We start from the raw sequence: 20121 nt of genomic DNA on the forward strand, positions 1-20121 counted from the left end.
CTACCTCCGGGCTACACTCCCAGACTTTTTTTTTTTTTTTTTTGGAAATGGGGTCTCTTAAGCCAGCGCTGCTGGCTTCACCTGTGCAATCCTCCTGTCTCCGCCTCCCAAGTGTGGGGATTACAAATGTGTGCCACCATGCCAGGCAGAAAATAATTTTTTTTGCGTATAAGATCTCTCATATGCAATAATGAATTTAATCTCATGTTTTGTTGATAGTTTTGCTGGGTATACATTTCTATATTGAAAGTTATTTCCAGTTAGGTGTTGTTCTATTGACTTCGGGTTCCTAGTGCTACCCACAGGGATATTATTACGATAAAATGATTGTTTGCAGGGATGACACTTCCCCTTTCCTGCTTGGTTAATTTCTTCTAAAACTTCTGTTCTAAGTTCCAGAGTGAGTTACTTTTTCTGAGAATCCTCACTTATCTCTTTGAGTGGATCCAGTTATATCTTGAGTTTTATTGCTTCTTGGCCTTTTGGCTAAGGTCAAGTGTAGTATCTTGAGTTTTTATTCATAATGGTTACTATTGGAATAACTTTTTACTTTATTTTTATACTTTTATTGGTGCATTGTAATTGCACACCATAGTGAGATTCAAAATGATACAAATGTACATGCACATATCACTTGGTGTATTTTCTTCCACATCCCCCACACACCTACCTTCCATCTCTCATTTAGTAAGACTGATTGTGGCACCTTCATATCTGGACATAAAATTATAGGAACTATCTTCTCCTTAAATCCTTCTTTTTTCTCTCCCTACCTCCCATTCCCAGTTCTCTCTCACTAGTCTACTGGTCCTTCTCTTCATTTACCTGAAGTCCTTTATGTTTCCTATTTTCTCTCTAGCTTCCACATATGAGAGAAAACATATGACCCTTGAATTTCTGGTTGGTTGACCACAGTATAGGATTCCCTAGTTCCATTTATTTTCCTGCAAATGACATAATTTCATTGTTCTTGATGGCTGAATAAAATTCCCTTGTGTATATATACTACATTTTCTTTATTCATCTATTAATGGACACCTGGATTGGTTCCACAATTTGGCTATTATGAATTGTGCTGCTGTACACATGGATATGCATTTATCATTATAATATTTTGACTTTAAATTTTTGGGAAAGATTCCAAGGGGTGGTATATATGAATCAAATGGTGGTTTCATTCCTAGTCTTTTGAGAAACTTTCATACTAATGTCTATAGTGAATATACTAATTTATAATTCCAACAACAGTGTATATGGGTTTTTATTTCCACACATCCTTTTTCTTTTGTGGTCCTGGGGTTGGAACCCAGAGGCATTCTACCTCTGAGCTATACCCCAAGTCCTATTTTTTATTCTTTATTTGGAAACAGTGTCTCACTGAATTGCAAAGGGCCTGCCTAAGTAGCTGAGGCTGTCCATGAACTACAATCCTCTTGTCTCAGCCTCCCAAATGCTGGGATTACAAGTGTGAGCTACCACACCTCGCTTTTCACATCTTTTTATTATTGTTTGTTATTTAATTGTTTGTATTTTTGGTGAATGTCATCCTAACTGGAGTTAGATGGAATCTCAGTTTAGTTTTGATTTGTATTTCACTGATTGCTAGTGATGCTGAAAATGTGTGTGTGTGTGTGTGTGTGTGTGTGTGTGTGTGTGTGTGTGAGAGAGAGAGAGAGAGAGAGAGAGAGAGAGAGAGAGAGAGAGAGAGAGAGAGAGAGAAAGAGGATCAAACCTAGGGCGCTCTGAGAAAATGAGGATCAAACCTAGGGCGCTCTACTTCTGAGATACATCCCCAGCCCTATTTTACTTATTTATTTTTATTTTGAATTAAGGTCTTGCTAAATTTCTTAGGCTGGGCTTCAATCTGTGACTCTCCTATCTCAGCCTTTCTAGTAATGGGATTACAGGTGTGCGGCACCATTTCTGCAGTAAACATTTTAAACATTTGTTGGACATTTGTTTTGATTAGGTTTATATTTATCTGAGTGTTTCATTTAGTTTTTGGTGTTATTCTTTCTCACTAAAATGTTGACTCCAGGAGCACAGGGATTGTTCACTATTTCCTGGGCCTGAGTGTCCCCCAAATAGTAGCATCTCTGTAAATATTTGTTGACAGAAAAAGATCCAAACATCCCTGATGGGAAGAAGTAGGGATGCTCCCAGGCAGACTCCTTAGTGCTGAAGCTAGTGTCTTGCAGTTCAACCAAAGATAAATTAACAAGTTCAGAGAGGAACACCTTGTGATAAATGAGAGCAGTTAAGCTATGGGTCCTTTCTCAGTTCACCAGGAAGCTACTCTGAGCAGGAGGCTTTTCTGCTCAACAAAGAAGGATTTTGTGGAGATAATGTATCAGACACATGAGTTTGATTCCTGCTCCATTATCTGCTGCTGCGTGGCCTCCAGTTACATCAGTGAACTTCTCATAGTATCCTTGCCTGTAAAGCGCACAACATTACCTAGTAGAATCAATTCTTGCTAACTAGCATTGAAGCTGTAGGAACTTTTATTTACCTTAAGCATATAATGCGATTATCCACAGGCTCAGGCCAATGATTCAGCTTGCCAGCAAGCCTCCCTCTGCAAGGTGACAAAACGCCATTTTCATTCTCCAAGAATAAAAGTATCATAAAACAAAGGAGGGCATGAATCAGTGTGAACTTGGAAAATAGAATTTGCAAGGGCCCCAGCTGGTGCAGCCAACATTCTCTTCCTTGGTCCTTCATGTGTGAGTCTGAGAAAGCTGAGAGAGGTTACTGGCCATCATCAGTGGGAGACTGACTTTAAGGAGAGGAGCCCTCAGTCCCTAACAAGACGGCAGTGCCCAGAGGCTAGAAGGATCCAGTTTACCACCATTTCAATTTCACAATGTCTGTTCTGCTTTTGACCCCATTCCTTGTGAATTACAGGGAAAATGACTTTTTTTTTTCATTCAAGAAACAAAAACCTTTCTTCCTTAAGAATAGAGTGAGCAAGCCTCTTGCTGGCCTCCTTCACAGGCGTGCGGGTGGCACTCTGCAGAGGAGAGAGGTGTCTGGTTTTGAGCTGCTTGCAAGCCTTCTCTCTTCTCCTGATCAAACCTGTGGGATGCACGGGGTCTATGCGTGTTAGGAGTGAACAGTGAGTGGTGTACACACTTCGTGCACTTCACGCGTGGGCTGAGCTCAAACGTGGCCCGTGCCCTAAGTCTGGAGGCCTCGGAGAGTGTGTACACCGATGGAATCCGCACGTGTAAGTGCAGCGAAGTGGTCGTGCGTGCACCTCGAAGCGTGCCCCGCCTGGGCGCCGCGGCCGGCGTGGAGAGCCCGCCCGTGGGGGCGCCGCGCGGGCGCGGGTGAGCGGGCGGCCGGCCGGCCAATGAGCGGCGGGGGCGGGCGCGCGCGCGGGGCGGGCGGGCGCGCGCGGGCGGGATGCGCGCGGGGCGCGGCGGCGGCTGCGCGGGGCAGAGCTAGCGCCGCGCGGGACGGGCCGCCCGAGCCCACCCGAGCGCCGGCGCGACCATGGCCGCCCAGGGCGAGCCCGGCTACCTGGCGGCGCAGTCGGACCCCGGCTCCAACAGCGAGCGCAGCACCGACTCGCCGCCGCCCGGCTCCGAGGACGACCTGGCCGCCGGGGCGCCCGCGCACCGCCCCGAGTGGAGCGAGGAGCGCTTCCGCGTGGACAGGAAGAAGCTCGAGGCCATGCTGCAAGGTAGGCTGCGGCCGCCGCGCAGCCCGGACCTCGGCGGCGGGGGTCGCGGGCCGCGCCCCGGAGCCGCGGGCGGGGACACCTGGCTGCGCCCCGGGCGCCCGGGCCTCGCCTCCGGGAGAGCCCGGGGCGGGCGGGCGGCTGAGGGGCGGCGCGGCCCGGGCCTGACGCGCGCTGGGGTTGCTTAGGCTCAGGAGGTCTCCGTGCCAGGGCTGTCTGACTTTGTCTTTCCGAACCTCTTGGAGTCGAAGGAGAAAAAGAAGTCTTTAGTTTCCCTGGGACGTTTGCAGGCAGAGAAGACTTAATCGTATAGAAATGGAAATAAATTCCGACTTTTTACCTTAAGGATTGGAGTAGACGTTAAGACATCCCAGGCCATTTTGACCTTCCTCAGAAATGTTCATGACCAGAGACGAGGTAGTTTGACCATCGTTCTTAAGACTTGTGAGGACCAAGTATTAGCCTCACTAAGGAGAGTGGTGAAGATTCATTCAGTAGCTAGTGCCCTTTTATCGCAGAAGGACCGGAGCTTTCCAAATTTTGTCTTGTGGCTTTCTGCATAACTTATTTCGACTTTATCAGTCATTATATCGCAGCATGGGAGCGAGTTAGCCCTCCGTGGAAATGCAAGGGCTTTTTAGAACAATTAAGTAAGTTATTTTAAGAGAGAACAACATGTTTTCCAAAACAATAACTTGGTGGAAACAAATAGCAGGAGTTTTTGGCAGGCGTGTTTGGATGTGCTACAAACTGTCTCCGTTGTTGCTTATTTTTATTGATAAACATCTCTAATGCTTGTCCTGTCTCTTTCCCCCCTCAAATTATGTAACTTTCTGGGAGAGTTGCTTCTGTGATAAAACTATTCAAAATAGAGTATTGCAAAGTAGATTTGAAAGTTAAAGCCCAGTCACATTTTAGTAACTCATCTTAGTTACTCATTGTTATAAGGTTCCTTTTGCCTACTTTCTGATTATAAAAGAAAATATTAAATTCATGTTGGAAAAATATTCTGTGATTGTTGGATTGAACTGATAAGACCACATTCCCATGGTGTTCAGTATTTTCAATTTAGTTTCTGTGTGAGTTTGGAGTGATGTGGAAATGTTCTTATCTTTTTCTAATAATACTACATCATTCTTACTTTAGCACAAACAAGTAATAGCAGTGATGTTAGCTTTGGAGAAGCCCATATACATAACCCGGGCTTTAGAAGTGTGTTTCTTTTTCAAGTTAGTTCATTTTCAGTTTGTATGCATGAAGTATAGGTGAGATATTCAAAGGCTAACCCCTTTTAGATATTATATTCTAAGACCAAATTGTTGATGTTTTAAAATTATTTGCAGTGATAAAAGTTTCTTTCTATCTCTCTCTTGTACTTGGAAATGAACCTAAGGCCATCCTACCTCTTGAGTTATACTACCAGCTTTATTTTATTTTATTTTTTATTTTGAAAAAGGGTCTCACCAAGTTGCTGAGGGCCTTGCTAATTGCTGAAGCTGTTTTCCAACCTGCAGTCCTCCTGTCTTAGCCTTCAAGTACTGGGATTACAGACATGTCAACACACCTGGCTGATAACAGTTTTTTTTTTTTTTTTTAAATAAACTAAGTCAATAGCAACTGGGCATGGTGGCAAATGCATGTAATCCCAGCATTCAGGAGGCTGAAACCAGAGGATCGCAGTTCGCGGACAGCCTCAGCTACTTAGTGAGGCCCTCTGCAACTTAGTGAGACCCTGTTTCAAAATAAAGAATAAAAAAGAGGGCAGGGGTATAGCTTGGAGGTAGAATGCTCCTAGGTTCCATCCCCAGACCCGCAAAAAAAAAAAAAAAAAAAGTCAAAAGAATTAACATTTCTTCATTAACTTATATAGAGTGAAATGTTTAGTTAGTGATTGAACACAATACTTTGGTTAACTTTACAAAGTCACTTATAAATGAATTACCTCTTTTGTGAAAAGTAAACTTTGAACACAGTTGACAATAGGACCTAATACAGTTTATCAGGGCATTGTTTGATGCAGGCTTCCCAGTATCAAATTATATAGAGCCATTGTGTTTAGAGTAATAAGACTAGTTTCTGGCATTGAATGTAATAATGTGCCTTACTGCTTTATATCAGGTGATGATAGCAAGTGTGAGCCCTGGAATCACTCAGATCTCTCTTCAAATCTCCATGAGACTTTGGGAAAGTTTCTGGTCCTGTCTCTGTCCTCAGTTTTCCCATCTGTAAAACGGGGTTGATATTAGGGCCTTTCTCTTAGAGTTGTATGAGAATGGAATAAATGGATAGAATGGATAATGCCTAATAAACTAAAACTTGCTAAAATGTTAGTAAATAAAAAACTTCATAAATACGAGTTGCTTTTATTGTTATGGTTTTTATTGTTTGTGGTACTGGGGATTGAACCCATGGGCTTTCTGCCACAGAGCTACACTCCCAGCCCTTTTAATTAATTAATTAATTTTTTATTTTGGAACAGTGTCTCACTAAGTTACAGCATGCTGGCCTCAAACCAGTAATCCTCCTGTCTCTGCCTCCCAGTTACTGGGATTACAGGCATGTACTACCACACCTGGCCTGCCGCTATAATAATTATTATTGCTGCTGCTGCTGCTGCTGCTGCTGTTGTTGTTGTTGTTGTTGTTGTTATTATTATTATTATTATTATTATTATTATTATTTTGTGTGTGGTGGTACTGGAAATTGAACCCAGGGGCATTCTACCTCTGAGCTACACCCCCAACCTTACTTTTTATTATTTTTATTTTGAAACAGGGTCTCACTAAGTTGCAGAAGGGCCTCATTAAGTAGCCGAGGCTGGCCATGAACCCCCCCATCCTCCTGTCTCAGCCTCCCAAGTATGGGGATTACAAGCATGTGCCACTATTCTTGGCATTTATTTATTTATTTATTTATTTATTTATTTATTTATTTTTGCGGGTCTGGGGATGGAACCTAGGGGCATTTGATCTCCGAGCTATACCCCCTGTCCTATTTTTATTCTTTATTTTGAAACAGGGTCTCATTAAGTTGTGGAGGGCCTCACTAAGTAGCTGAGGCTGTCCGCGAACTGCAATCTTCCAGTCTCAGCCTCCCGAATGCTGGGATTACAAGTGTACGCCACCATACCCGGCTTTGCTTTTATTATTTTTAATAGTAAGTACTACATCATGGATTCAAATGATTTCCAATGCTTTCCACAATTTATGACATAAGGCATATACTTAATAAATAGTTGGGGAACCAAAGAATTTTGCAAAGTTTTGTAATTACAGAAGTTAAATTTAGGTAGGAAATATGGCAAGTCAACAAGTTTAGATTTTTTTGGATGGGAAAACTTTTCATTTGAAAGGCTCAAATAAGTAAAGGTTGTATTTGGTTGGGTTTCTGATTATTGGGAATTTGAATTTTCTCTTTTTCTTTTTATAGTAGCCTTAAAATACATGTGGGTTTTTATATTTAAATCTGGATAAGATTGTTGTCCTTGAAGTCTTTAGAGTCTAAATTCATGATTATAATGCTTGGAATTTGTTTTTAGAGAAACTGTCCTGGGGGCAAGTTAATCTTTAATGGTTGTATTTTTATTGGTAGAGAAATTCTTCTACGCAATGGACCAAAAATTTAGTGAGGTTAAAATATGGGTAGTAGTGTAGTAGTCAAAGACGTGAAATACCATTCTTGGGTGATCACTGAATCCTAAAATAATTAGTATGCATAAAACCACCAAACTGAAAATGTAGAGAAAAGTCACTAAGTTTTTTTTTTTTGTGTGTATATATATGTTTTGCTTAGTAAGTACTTTAGAACAGCAACAAAGAATGTCTTGACATTTTTGTTGAAATCTGAATGATAGTTAACTCTTTTCTAGTCAATGTTTTTTAAGTGGGAATATTTATTTATTATTTATATTTATGTTACTGGGAATCAAACCTAGGGCTGCTTAACCACCTAGCTACATCCCTAGCTCTTTTCATTTTCTGTTTTGAGACAGGGTGTTCCTGAGTTGCTCAGCCTGGCCTCAGACTTGAAATGTTCCTGCCTCAGCCTTCTGAGTAGCTGGGGGTACTTCTGTGTACCACTGCCTTGAATGGGAATTTATTTTTTAGTTTAGTTTAGATTTTTGATGAGTATGGTTAGCCTGAGAGTAAATACCATGGGCAGCATTTTATAGTGATAAAAATAATTTTTAGTTCATTTAATATTAGTCTTCAAAATTTAGATTTTAGCTTCATATGAGGTAATAGTGTTGACTCATTTAAGTTAATTAAATTTGAGTTGTGGTATGTAAATAAGAGGGAGAATGTTACAAAGGAAAATATGGAAGAAAATCAGAAATAAGTCAAGAGAGTCAGGTATATATTCTTTTTTTAGTTTTAACTATTTATTCATTTTAAAATTTTTATGTAGATCATATTGAAAATGGCATACATTTACACTTCATTGGTGCCCTTCCCCCGCTTTCCCTTCCCCCCTCCCAACAATGAGTATCCAGATTGACCATGCTACATTTATACTTTTACACATATTTGAATGTAGTTTCTCTATTAATCAGTCTCAGCCTTTTTTCCTCTCCTACCCTTCCATTCTATCTTTGCTGAGGTTTCCCCTCTATTATCTGGAGTCCCTCTTGTATCCCCAACACTCCCTAGTTTGGGCATCTTAGAGAAAATTATGTCCCTTCTCTTTCTGTGCTTCAGGTATACATTCTTAGTATTTGCCAAAGCACTGAGAGGCAAATACAAGGTTCCTATATTCTTTTACATAAAAATATATGTGTATACCATAAAATTGAAAATTTCTACATAAAATTTTGAAGCATAAGCATTTTCAAAGTTCTGAATGCCTTGTTTCTGTAGAGAAAGAAGGGCATTTTCATAGGGTCCAGGGTAAACAGAGATTGACATCTGGTAGGTTTTACCATTCTGCTTCAGAAGGCTGTAGAAATCACGTTGCATTTTTGCAATATGGGGCAGAACTGAAATCATTTACAGCTGCTTGCTTGAGTAACAGAACCAGCCACCAAAGTATAGGTTGTCCTACATGAGTCAAAGTATGAGCAGCAATTTTGTTATCTCTTCAACTCAGCAAATTTTAGTAGAGATTGTCTTTGATTTGGTGAATAGGCATTAGTTTCTCAAATATTGTTTGAGAATAGAAAGAAATAGTAAGCAAAAATATTTGACAATGGGAGAGTACTGGAAATGAAGATAAAGAATAAAGCTAAAATAAATAGATCTTTCTGGTTAATACTTGATCAAGGCTAACAGATAAGAACAGATCAAGTAACTTTATGAAGCTTATGCCCATAAGTGTATGCAGAAGGCTATAGGTCAGATATTGATTTGAAACTTGGTGTTACTTGAATAGGAAGCTTGGTAAAATTTATTACATGCAGTCCTATTTCTAAAACGGAATGTTAGAAATAGTTCTTATGTCTGGGCGTAATGGCACATACTTGTAATCCCAGCCTATGGGAGGCTGAGGCAAGAGGATCTTGGTTGGTAGACAGCCTCAGCTACTTAGGTTCTTTGCAATTCAGTGAGACCCTGTTTCAAAACAAAGAATAAAAAAATCAGGCTAAGGGTGGAGTTCAGAGGTAGATGCTCCTGAGTTCTATCCCAGTACTTGGGGGGTGGGGTGGGGAGAAGAAATCTTATTTCTGGAGGGTTTTTTTTTTTTTTTTTGTACTAGGGATTGAATCTAGGGGCATTCTACTTCTGAGCTCCATCCTCAGCCCAATTTTACTTTTTGTTTTGAAACAGGGTCTTCCTAGGTTTCTGAGAGTCATGCTACATTGCTAAGGCTGTCCTCAAACCCACAGTCCTCCTGTCTCACTCAGCCTCCCAAGTACTGGGATTACAGATGTGTGCCATCATACCTGGCCTGCGGTGTTTTTGACAAGAGGAAAAAAGATATATGTAAAGTATCACATATACTGGCCATATAGTAAGTGCTGAATAAGTTAATTACAATAACAATATTCTTGTTGGTCATGGTGGCTCATGCCTCTAATTCCAGTACTTAGGAGGCTGAGACAGGAGGACTTCAGGTTTGAGGATAACTTCAGAAACTTAATGAGACTCTCAGCAATTTAGCAAGACCCTATTTAAAAAAAAATAAATAAATAAATAAAAAGGACTGGGTGTATCTCAGATAGAATGCCCTTGTGTTCAATCTCTGTTACCCAAAAGAGGTATACATTATTATCTTGAGAATAAAAATCAAGCTTATTGGAAAACATGATTTTATAAATGGTGATCATTCACAGATATCTAAATATTATTATTGGCCTTCCTGGTATCTTGCAGTGTGTTAAGTGAATTAGCCCTTGTAAAAGCAGTAAGTAAATACTGAGTAAGGCTTCACTAAACATGATACTGAAATTCTAGATTTTGCTCAAGATGAGAGGGCTTTAAACCCTCTTTAGTTGTGATTGTTTTTGCTTTGCATATTTTTTACTCATTGAATGGTCCTGAATCACATTTACTCCTGATATTTTGACCAAAAAATAGCAGCAAAATCTATCTCCTACTTATATACTGCTCTGAAGTTGAGTCCTTCATTGATGTCCAGAAAGAAGCTTTTTCAAAGAAAATGCTGTGTCTAAGCTAGCATGTTCTGTTGTCCCATGTGTAAAATGGGGATAATCTTCTGGGGATGTTGTGAGCACTGAAAGAAGACTTAACACGCTCTCCCCAGGGCTAGGCATGTGAAGCTTAGCAAACTTTAGTGCAGCAGCAGTAACATTGTCCCACTTGATGGATAAAGATTTCAAAACACTAGGAAAAAAAAAAAAAAAACACTTGCCAGTCTTATAATTTTCTTAAAATTGAATGGGGGGGATGTTTGATTTATTTTTTTTAATGAAAGTCTCCTTAAAAAAACCAGAAAGTTTGTCAGGGCATTTGCAGTTGCACTAGAACGCAGAATTGAAAGGTAAAATAAAACTGCTTTGTGAACTAATTGAAAACACATCCTAGTTTGTATAGCTGGGCAATGAAGAGCTGCAGAGTTGCCTTCAGACGAGTATGGACAGAACTGTCACTTTACCACTGTGGAGGCCCCTGGAGATGTATGATGGGCTCCTGGGGTGGAGTTAGCACTCTTGGTAACTGTGCACTCTCATTATATCTTTGTGTAGGCATGTGTAGTTTTGGCTAAGTTGATAAGTTCCAGCATAGCTAGAGAGGTTCATTATATCGATAACTTTTATAGGCAGGAATGTATTTGGCTTTCACTCAGAAAAACTTAACACACCATCGTTTACACATATCAGGAGTTTATCTTCTTCCCTTTACAAGAAGTCTGGACTAAGTGGCCCAGGCCTCACATCCACGAAAGGGCATCAAGGAGCCCAGCATCTTCCTGTCTCCTTGGCTCCACTGTCTTCATCCTATGGCCTCAGTCTGCTATATGGATTTGACTGTGGCTGGGGGTCCCTCTGTCTCCATGCAGGGAAAAGGAGTAAGAACAAAAAATTGTTTTTAAGATGTTGTTTTTTTCATGTGACAAAGAATTCTCTCTCCTAAATTTTTTTTCCTTTGTGCATTGTTTGTTACAAGGGAGGCTGGGAATATGTCTTCTTTTTTAATCTCTCTAGTTGAAGTAGTCAAGGGATAAGGAAGTCAGAATGGATGTTAGTGAATGAACTCAGTTTCCCCACAGTGGGCAAAGCAGAGGAGCCTGTGACCCCAAATTCTAAGTGAGAAAGCCGTAGCTTATTTCTATTAGAGACTTGGTCCTGCATTGGTAAACCCTAGACATTTAGATTTTTGGTTATCCTAATAATAGAATTTTTTTCTTAGCTTAATCTAGTAGTAGACCTAAATCCAAAAGAGGAAACACCTTTGATCATCCAGAGCTGTTCTCATCTTGTTACTCGTTTTATCAACAGGACTTAGGGCCACAGTATTTTTTTTTTTTAATGTGGTGCTCAGGATTGAACCCAGGGCCTTGTTGATGCTAAGCATGCTCCATACCACTGAGTTTTACCTCCAGCCCCTGAAACTATCTTTTTGTTTCCATTTTTTTTGTCTATGTCAAATTTTATTTTTATTTTTTGGTATAGGAATTGAATTCAGGGTTATTCTGTCTTTAAACTACACTTTCCGCCCTTTTTATATTTTTTGTTTTGAAACAAAACAAAAAGGTAGCTGAAGCCTCAGCTTCAGGTTAGATCTCTAACCTTGATCTTCCTGTCTCATTTCCCAAGAACTGGGATGACAGGTGTGTGCCACCACTCCCAGTTAGGTAAAGTTTTTTTTAACCCCCAAATTTTGTGACACAACACCAGTGCTCATTTTACTTTTTATTGATCTAACATGTATTTCCAGCCCTTCCTCTTCCCTCCTTTACTCATCTCCAATTTCTTTTGGAATTGACTGGTTCAGTGTAGTGCGAGATTTTGCCCATTTGACCTTATATAGGTTGGTCACTCTAGTATAACCTGCCCAACAAAGCCAGAAGTTGTTCAGAAGATGAGGTCATTTGGAGGCAGTTTGATAGAATCACCATTAATTTGTGCCATGTTTTAGTTTGAAATTGTCCAGAATGATGAGCTGATAAAATTTACCACTTGGCTCATACTTAGTATATCCATTTACTTTTTTTTTGGGGGGGGGTACTGGGGTTCCTGGAAGCCCTTCTACCTCCGGGCTACACTCCCAGACCTATTTTATATTTTTGAAACAGGGTCTCTTACGCCAGCGCAGCTGGCTTCGAACCTGCGCGATCCTCCTGTTTCCGCCTCCCAAGCACGGGGATTACAAGCGTGCGCCACCACGCCCGGCTTCCATTTACATTTTTAAAAAATTTTTATTGGTGCATTGTAGTCATACATCTTAATGGGATAAAAGACTGTGGAGACATACATGCACACATCACCCAATTAGCCCTTACCCAACCCCCACCCCATTCCCTCCCCATCCCTCCTTCCCATGCTTGGCTTAGTGATTAACTTTGATATGTTTAAGTACATCATGAGCTTTAGAGAGTTTCCCTCTTCCACTCTCCCATCTCCTCAGTTAGGTTGCTTTACTTGCTCCTCTATAGGATCTCCTTCTTCATCTAGAGTTCCTCCTGTTACCCATTTCTCTCTAGCTTTTGGATATTAGGGAAAGCATCCAATTTCTTATTTTTGTGACTGAGTAATCTCACTTAGCATAATGTCCTCCAGTTCTATCCATTTCCCTGTAAATGATATAGTTTTGTTTTTCTTTATGGCTGAGTGAAATTACATTGTGTACATATCCCACAGTTTTGTAATCCATTCATCTATTGATGGACATCTTGGCTGGTTCCATAGTTTGGCAGTGGTGAATCGTGCAACTATGAACATAGATACGCATGCATTAGTTTGGTAGTTTGGTTTCCTTTCTTTTGGGTATATATGCAGAGTTTACTTTTAAGATAAAAGTTTTCACTTAAAAAATGCATGCTGGAGCCGGGCGTGGTGGCACATGCTTGTAATCCCAGCATTTGGGAGGCTGAGACCTGATGATCGCGGTTCTTGGACAGCCTCAGCTATGTAGTGAGACCCTCTGCAACTCAGTGAGACCTGGTTTCAAAATAAAGAATTAAAAAATAGGGCAGGAGGTGTAGCTCAGAGGTTGAATGCCCCTGGGTTCCATCCCCAGACCCGCAAAAAAAAAAAAAAAAAAAAGCATGTTGGGCATGGATCTTTTGGGAGGCTGATGTGGTTTGCAGATAGTCTCAGCTACTTAGCAAGGCCTTTTGAAACTTATTGAGACCCTGTTTTAATATAATTTTAAAAAATAGGGCTGGGGGTGTATCTTGGAGGTAGAATGCCCCTGGGTTTTATTCCTAATACCTCAAAAAATGCATGAGGTAATAGTGACCATATATATATATATATTTTATGTAAAATTCTTAATAAACTACCAAGGAGGAGGCACAGGTTTAATGCTCATTTATGATGGCTTTTGTAGTGTGAGGGGATGACCTGGCAAGAAACATGTTGTTCTGCTGCAAGAGTCACCTCAGTTGATTTTTAGTCCTTTGGATCTAGCATTTATGGCAGTATCCAAAACACTCCAAACTCCCAAGAACAGGAGCAGTGGTGTACACCTATAATCCCAGTACTTGGGAGACTGAAATGGCAGGATTTCAGGTTCCAGACCAGCCTTAGCAACTTACTGAGACTCTCACCAACTAAAGCTCTGTTCCTTCCCTTCCCTTTTCTCCCTTACCCCTTTTCCTCCCTTCCTCTCTCCCTTTTTCCTTTTTCTCCTCTTGTCTCCTCTCCTCTCCTCTTTTTGTAGGGATTGAACCTAGGGGCATTTTATCTCTGAGCCTCTAGCCTCATATTATATTTTATTTTTAAAAAATTTAAACAGGGTCTCAGTAGGTTGCTGAGAGCCTTGCTAAGTTGCTGAGTCTGTCCTTGTAACTGCGATCCTCCTATCTCATCCTCCCAAGTACTGGGATTACAGGCATGCACCATCATGCCTGGCTCTGAGAACCTGTTTCAAAATACAAAGGGAAGCTGGGCATGGTGGCGCACGCTTGTAATCCCAGCATTTGGGAGGCTGAGACAGGAGAATCGTGGTTCATGGACAGCCTCAGCTACTTAGTGAGGCCCTTCACAACTCAGTGAGACCCTGTTTCAAAATAAAGAATAAAAAATTGGGCAGGGGGTGTAGGTCGGAGGTCAAATGACTCTAGGTTCCAGCCCCAGACCTGCCAAAAAACCCCCACAAAACAACAAAACAAACAAACAAACAAAAAACAAAGGGGCTGTGGATATAGCTTGGAGATAAAATGCTCCTGGAGGTTCAAACCCTAGTGTAAAAAGAAAATAAATCAAGTGAAGCACTTTATGAGTGTTACACATTTATGCACCTTTCCCCAACTATTATTCTACTAGTGACTGTAGGTGATGAAAGCATTTATATATGCAGCAAGTATTATGTCCTGTTCCTATTTATGATGTTGGCATATAATAATAATATGCTCACCTTCTAGCTACAAGATAGTTCCTCTATTTAGTAAGAAAGACTATATATTAGTCTGCAGTTCAATCTGGAGCTTAACTACCATTTTCACATAGGAAGTGCTTACATGTAGGACTTGAAAATTAGCCATTGCTTATATTCTCCAGATTTAAAAAGCAATACAAAACTTATTATTGGATACTTGAAAGTACAAACAGATGTAAAGAGAAAAAACCCAAAACTCATCCCTATATTCAAAATCCGGCAAAAATCTCTGATGGTATTTTAGGAATTTTTCCTGGTCTTTAAAACTTAAGCCTACACATAATATATTTTTGCAAGACAGATGGAGTTCCTGCCATATGTCAGGTGTAGGTGCAGTTAAGATTTGAGGAGGCAGATGAAACCAAGATAAATATGGATTACCTCTTACCTAATGTGACTTTATTTTTTTTTAATTTTTTATTGGTGCACTGTATTCATACATCATAGTGGGATAAAAAAAAAAAAACTTTTGTAGACATACATGCACACATTGCCCAGTCAGCCTCCACCCGATCCCCACCCCATTCCCTCCCCATCCCTCTTTCCCATGCTTGGCTTAGTGGTTGACATCTAGTATTATAGCAATTTATCCAAAATTAAAAATGATAATCTCACATAACAGTTTCATTTGTCTGATACCAAGCTTTTGATAACTTAAAGATAACATTTCAATATTTTTGCTTTCTTTCTTACCAGAGAATATTTTTTTTCTTTTTTTTTTTTTAGGTGAAACTATCATATATTTATATATTTATTTTTCAGAAAAAATCTATCCTAATATGGAATATGGACTCTAGATACCCAAAACGATCTTGAAAAAGAACAAAGCTTAGAAGATGTATATTTTCTGATTTCAAACACTTAGAATTCTATCATGGATATTTTCTATTTCATTAAATATTCTTTTTTTTTCTGGTGGTGGTACTGGCAATTGAACTACAGTACCAGCTCTATTTTATTTTTTATTTTGAAACAGGATCTCACTAAGTTGCTAAGGGCCTCTCTAAGTTGTGAGGGCTGGCTATGTAGAGCATCCAATCCACAGTGCCCATTGTGGGGCAGGTACTCAAGATATGGCAGTAATGAATATTAATACTTCTGTCCCAAATACATTGACCTGAAGAATTTTTGCATTTTTTATTAACATAGGAAAAGTTCTTACTGATGAATTTTTTTGGGCAAAGTACACGAACATTAAGGCTCTTGATAAATCCTGAAAAATTATTATCACTTTATCATATTGAGGATTGAACCTGGGGACATTCTGCCTCTGAGCTTAACCACCAGCCCTTTTTAATTTTTTTATTTTGAAAGAGGGTCTTGCTAAGTTGTGGAGGCTGACCGTGAACCTGTGATCCTCCTGTCTTAGCTTCCTATGTACAGGGATTAGAGGCATGTACCACCATTGTTATTTTCTAGAAAGGTTAGGAAAAAAGAGATAACAGATTTTGAGGATATCTGCCCTGTTATATGTGATATATATAGCCTGGATTCTTGAGCAGGTGGTTCTGAGATACTAGAGAACACTCAAATTATCAAGAGTTAAGAGTTCTATTTATCTTTTTCTGCACTGAAAAAATTCAAGTCCTGCTTATCTTATCTAATTAGTGTTTGTAGGTATATATATAATTTTTTTTTTTTTTTTTGCGGGTCTTGGGATGGAACCCAGGGGCATTCGACCTCTGAGCTACACCCCCTGTCCTATTTTTTTTATTCTTTACTTGGAAACCAGGTCTCACTGAGTTGCAGAGGGCCTCACTAAGTAGTTGAGGCTGTCCCTGAACTGCGATCCTCTGATCTCAGCCTCCTGAATGCTGGGATTACAAGTGTGTGCCACCACACCCGGCTAGTATTTCTTAATAGTGTTCATGGAAACCATCTGGGGAGTTTGTTTAAAAAACCCTGGGCCTCTGAGAGTCCAGATCTTTAGGTCTGAGGGTGGTACTTGGTAGTAGTGGTAGGGATTTAAATTTTGAAAAGGATCTTGTGTGAGTTTAATGTAGGTGGTCCCAGGACCACACTTTGAGAGACGTTGCTACATGGTTAGTGGATGGTCAGATAATTATAATTAGGAAGAGTCAGAGTCTTCTCTTTCTTTGACTTTCTTTTAGAACGTAGTTTATTACTGCATGTTGTTTACAGTAGCTTGTTATAAGCAACTTGGGGGAAGTTATTCCTATATTCCTGTGAGGACGATGCATTGCCTTTATTATTGCTCAATAGAACCAGAATGCATTTGATTTTCTTACCCATTCCCATTAACTTAGGCATAATTAATAGCGACTTTTTTTTTGCACTACTGGGGATGAAACCTAGGGGCATTCTGCCTCTGATCTATACCCCCAGTCCTATTTTTTATTCTTTATTTTGAGACAAGGTCTCACTTTGTTGCAAAGAACCTCAGTAGCTGAGGCTGTTCTTGAACCATTATCCTCCTGGCTCAGCCTCCCAAATGCTGGGATTACAAATGTGTGCCACCACACCCGGCTTTTATAAAGAGAACTTTCAAAAAAGAAGAATAATCATCAGCAATATCATTATCCCTGCTTTAAAATATAGTCCTTAAGTGTTTTTTCTTTTTTGCAGAACTAGGAATTGAACCCAGGGGCATTCTACCTCTGAGCTACACCCCAGGCACTATTTTTTATTATTTATTTTGGAACAGGGTCTCACAAAGTTGCAGAGGACCTACATAGCTGAGGCTAGCTGTGAACCTGTGATCCTCCTGTCTCAGCCTCCCAAGTACTGGGATTACAATCCACCATGCCTGGTTTAGCCCTTAAGTATTTGCATAGAGTTTTTGTAGTTGTTGTTATACCATTAACTACTATTTATCACTCAGCATTATAATCTATTAACTTTTTGGTAATAGGAACTATTTTCTAAGTAGCTTTCAGAAATAAAATTTTATGGTTGAATAGTAGTACATTTGTTTGAAAAAAATTAAAGTTATGGATTACCTTCTAGTGAATTTGATTACAAAGGCTACTCCATCATCCCTACCTTTTTTTTTTTTTTTTGGAACTGGAGATGGAATTCAGGGGCGTTCTACCTCTGAGCTACACCCCTAGCCCGATTCTTTCTCTTTCTTTCTTTCTTTCTTTCTTTCTTTCTTTCTTTCTTTCTTTCTTTCCTTCTTTCTTTCTTTCTTTCTTTCTTTCTTTCTTGTGGGTCTGGGGATGGAACTCAGAGGCATTTGACCTCTGAGCTACACCCCTTGCCCTATTTTTTATTCTGTGTTTTGAAACAGGGTCTCACTAAGTTGCAGAAGGCTTCACTAAGTAGCTGAGGCTGTCTGCGAACCGTGATTCTCCGGTCTCAGCCTCCTGCCACCACACCTGGCTTTTATTCTTTATTTTGAAACAGGGTCTCACTGAGTTGCAAAGAGTCTCACTAAGCAGCTGAGGCTGTCCACAAACCCTGATCCTCCTGTCTTAGCCTCTCAAATACTAGGATTACAAGTGTGTGTCACCACTCCCAGCTCAGGAACTGTATTCTGAAGAAATAAGTTTAAAGTGTATGGTTACTGAAGATGGTGATTTCAGCAGCAGAAACTGAGTTTTTTTGAGTGATTAATATGTGTGATACACCATTCTTGGTGCTTTATGCTAGTCATCTCAGCCTCCAGGTAACAACCCACGAAACACAAATGCTGTTGAGGTTTGTATTTTTCAAAAGAAAATCTATATCTTTTTTACATTGGGAGCCCTGGCTTCCTTTTGGAATTCCAAGTGGATATAGGCACTAGTTTCCTCTTATAGAAGTTGTAGAGTCTAGACTTTTGTGTGGTGTGGAGAGAGATCACATGTGAGTTCAAGTTACTGATCTCTGCTCAAGTGTAGCTTCCACTGCTTCTAGCTGGAATGAAGATGATCTTGGTGGTCGACACAGGGGTGGCTAGAATTTTCGGTGAGAATGCAAGCTCTGCCTTCTCCCAGCTTTGGTTAAGTTTTCTCATTTTCCTTCTCTGTGAAAAGGGAATAATAACATTTCTTTTGGGAGTTATTGTGAAGATTATGTGATAATGTTATGATTGACTCATAATTGCTACCCTTTGTAAATGGTCTGTAGTTTTTCAAATTCATCTTCTGTTTTTCTCTAGCATGTATCCCAGTGCTGTGAAATAGCTGGACTGTGTTTATAGAATAAATGACCTATGATGGATCTGATTTTAAAACTTTGTACCGTTTTGAGCCCAGTGTATATAGCCTTGGCCCCATGAAATGGAACTTTATTTTTTTACTTTTTTATTTTTTTAGTTCATTGCTATTTAATACTCATGAAAACATAATGTACATCAGATACAATTACTTTGGATAGTGATATACTTTGTTTTTTACCCTAGAGTTGTTAAGTCACTTTCAACACTTATTAGTCAAAAATGTACATGGAAAGCTGATTACTTTTATTTTTATTTTATTTTATTTTACTTTTTATAAGTGGAACATATTGAATATGGTGTACATTTAGATTGTGCTTCGTGCCCTTCCCCCCATTCCCTCCCCCCTCCCAATAAAGAGTGTCCAGGTTAACCATGTTATATTTATACTATTACATATATTCGTATGTAGCTCCTCCATTGAACAACCTCAGCTTTCTTCCTCTCCTATCCTTCCATTCAAGCTTTGCTGAGATTTCCCCTCCATCATCTGGAGTTCCTCTGGTATTATCACTACTCCCTAGCTTGGGCATATTAGAGAAAACATATGTCCCTTCTCTTTCTGTGCTTGACTAATCAAACTTAATATAATGTTCTCTAGTTCCTTCCATCTTCTTGAAAATGCTATTATTTTGTTTTTCTTTATAGCTGAATGGAATTCCATTGTGTGTATTTCCCATAATTTTGCAATCCATTCATCTGTGATGGAGATCTAGTTTGGTTCCATATTTTGGCTATTACAAACTGTGCTGCTATGAACATGGGTATGCATATGTTAACGTAGTTCTCTGATTTCAACCCCTTTGGAAAGATACCCAGGAGTGTTATAGCTGGATCAAATGGTGGATCTATTCCCAGTTTTCTAAGGAATCTCCATACTGATCTCCATAGTGGCTGAACTACTTTGCCCTCCCACCAACAGTGTAAAAGAGTTCCTCTTTCCCCACATCCTCGCCAGCAATTGTTGTTGTTTGATTTCTTCATGTTTGCCACTCTGATTGGGGTTAGATGGAATCTCAGCGTAGTTTTGATTTGCATCTACCTGATGGTTAGTGATGCTGAACATATTTTCATGTATCTATTGGCCATTTGTATCTCTTCTTTTGTGAAGTGTCTATTCATTTCAGTTGCCCATTTCTTGATTGGGTTGTTTGTTTTGCTAGGTAGAGTCTTTTGAGCTCTTTGTATATTCTGGATATTAGCCCTCTATCAGAGTGGTGGCTGGTAAAGATCTCCCATTCTGTAGGCTTCCTCTTTAGGTTCTTGATGGTTTCCTTTGA

The 20121-nt window shown here is 39.8% G+C and overlaps 1 protein-coding gene across 1 annotated transcript in view; it reads left to right on the plus strand.

Annotated features, from left to right (window-relative positions):
• Positions 1 to 3495: 3495 nt before the first annotated feature.
• Positions 3496 to 20121, plus strand: part of BICC1 (BicC family RNA binding protein 1) — a gene marked incomplete at its 3' end in the record, with an annotated part of 354822 nt that continues 338196 nt past the window's right edge. The window contains exon 1 of the mRNA XM_080698910.1: positions 3496 to 3688. Within this exon, the coding sequence (XP_080555036.1) occupies positions 3499 to 3688 (190 nt within the window). The 5' untranslated portion in view covers positions 3496 to 3498. The remainder of the gene's footprint in view (positions 3689 to 20121) is intronic.

This window comes from Muscardinus avellanarius (assembly GCF_963383645.1).
Source record: "Muscardinus avellanarius genome assembly, chromosome: 7".
Lineage (NCBI taxonomy): Eukaryota > Metazoa > Chordata > Mammalia > Rodentia > Gliridae > Muscardinus > Muscardinus avellanarius.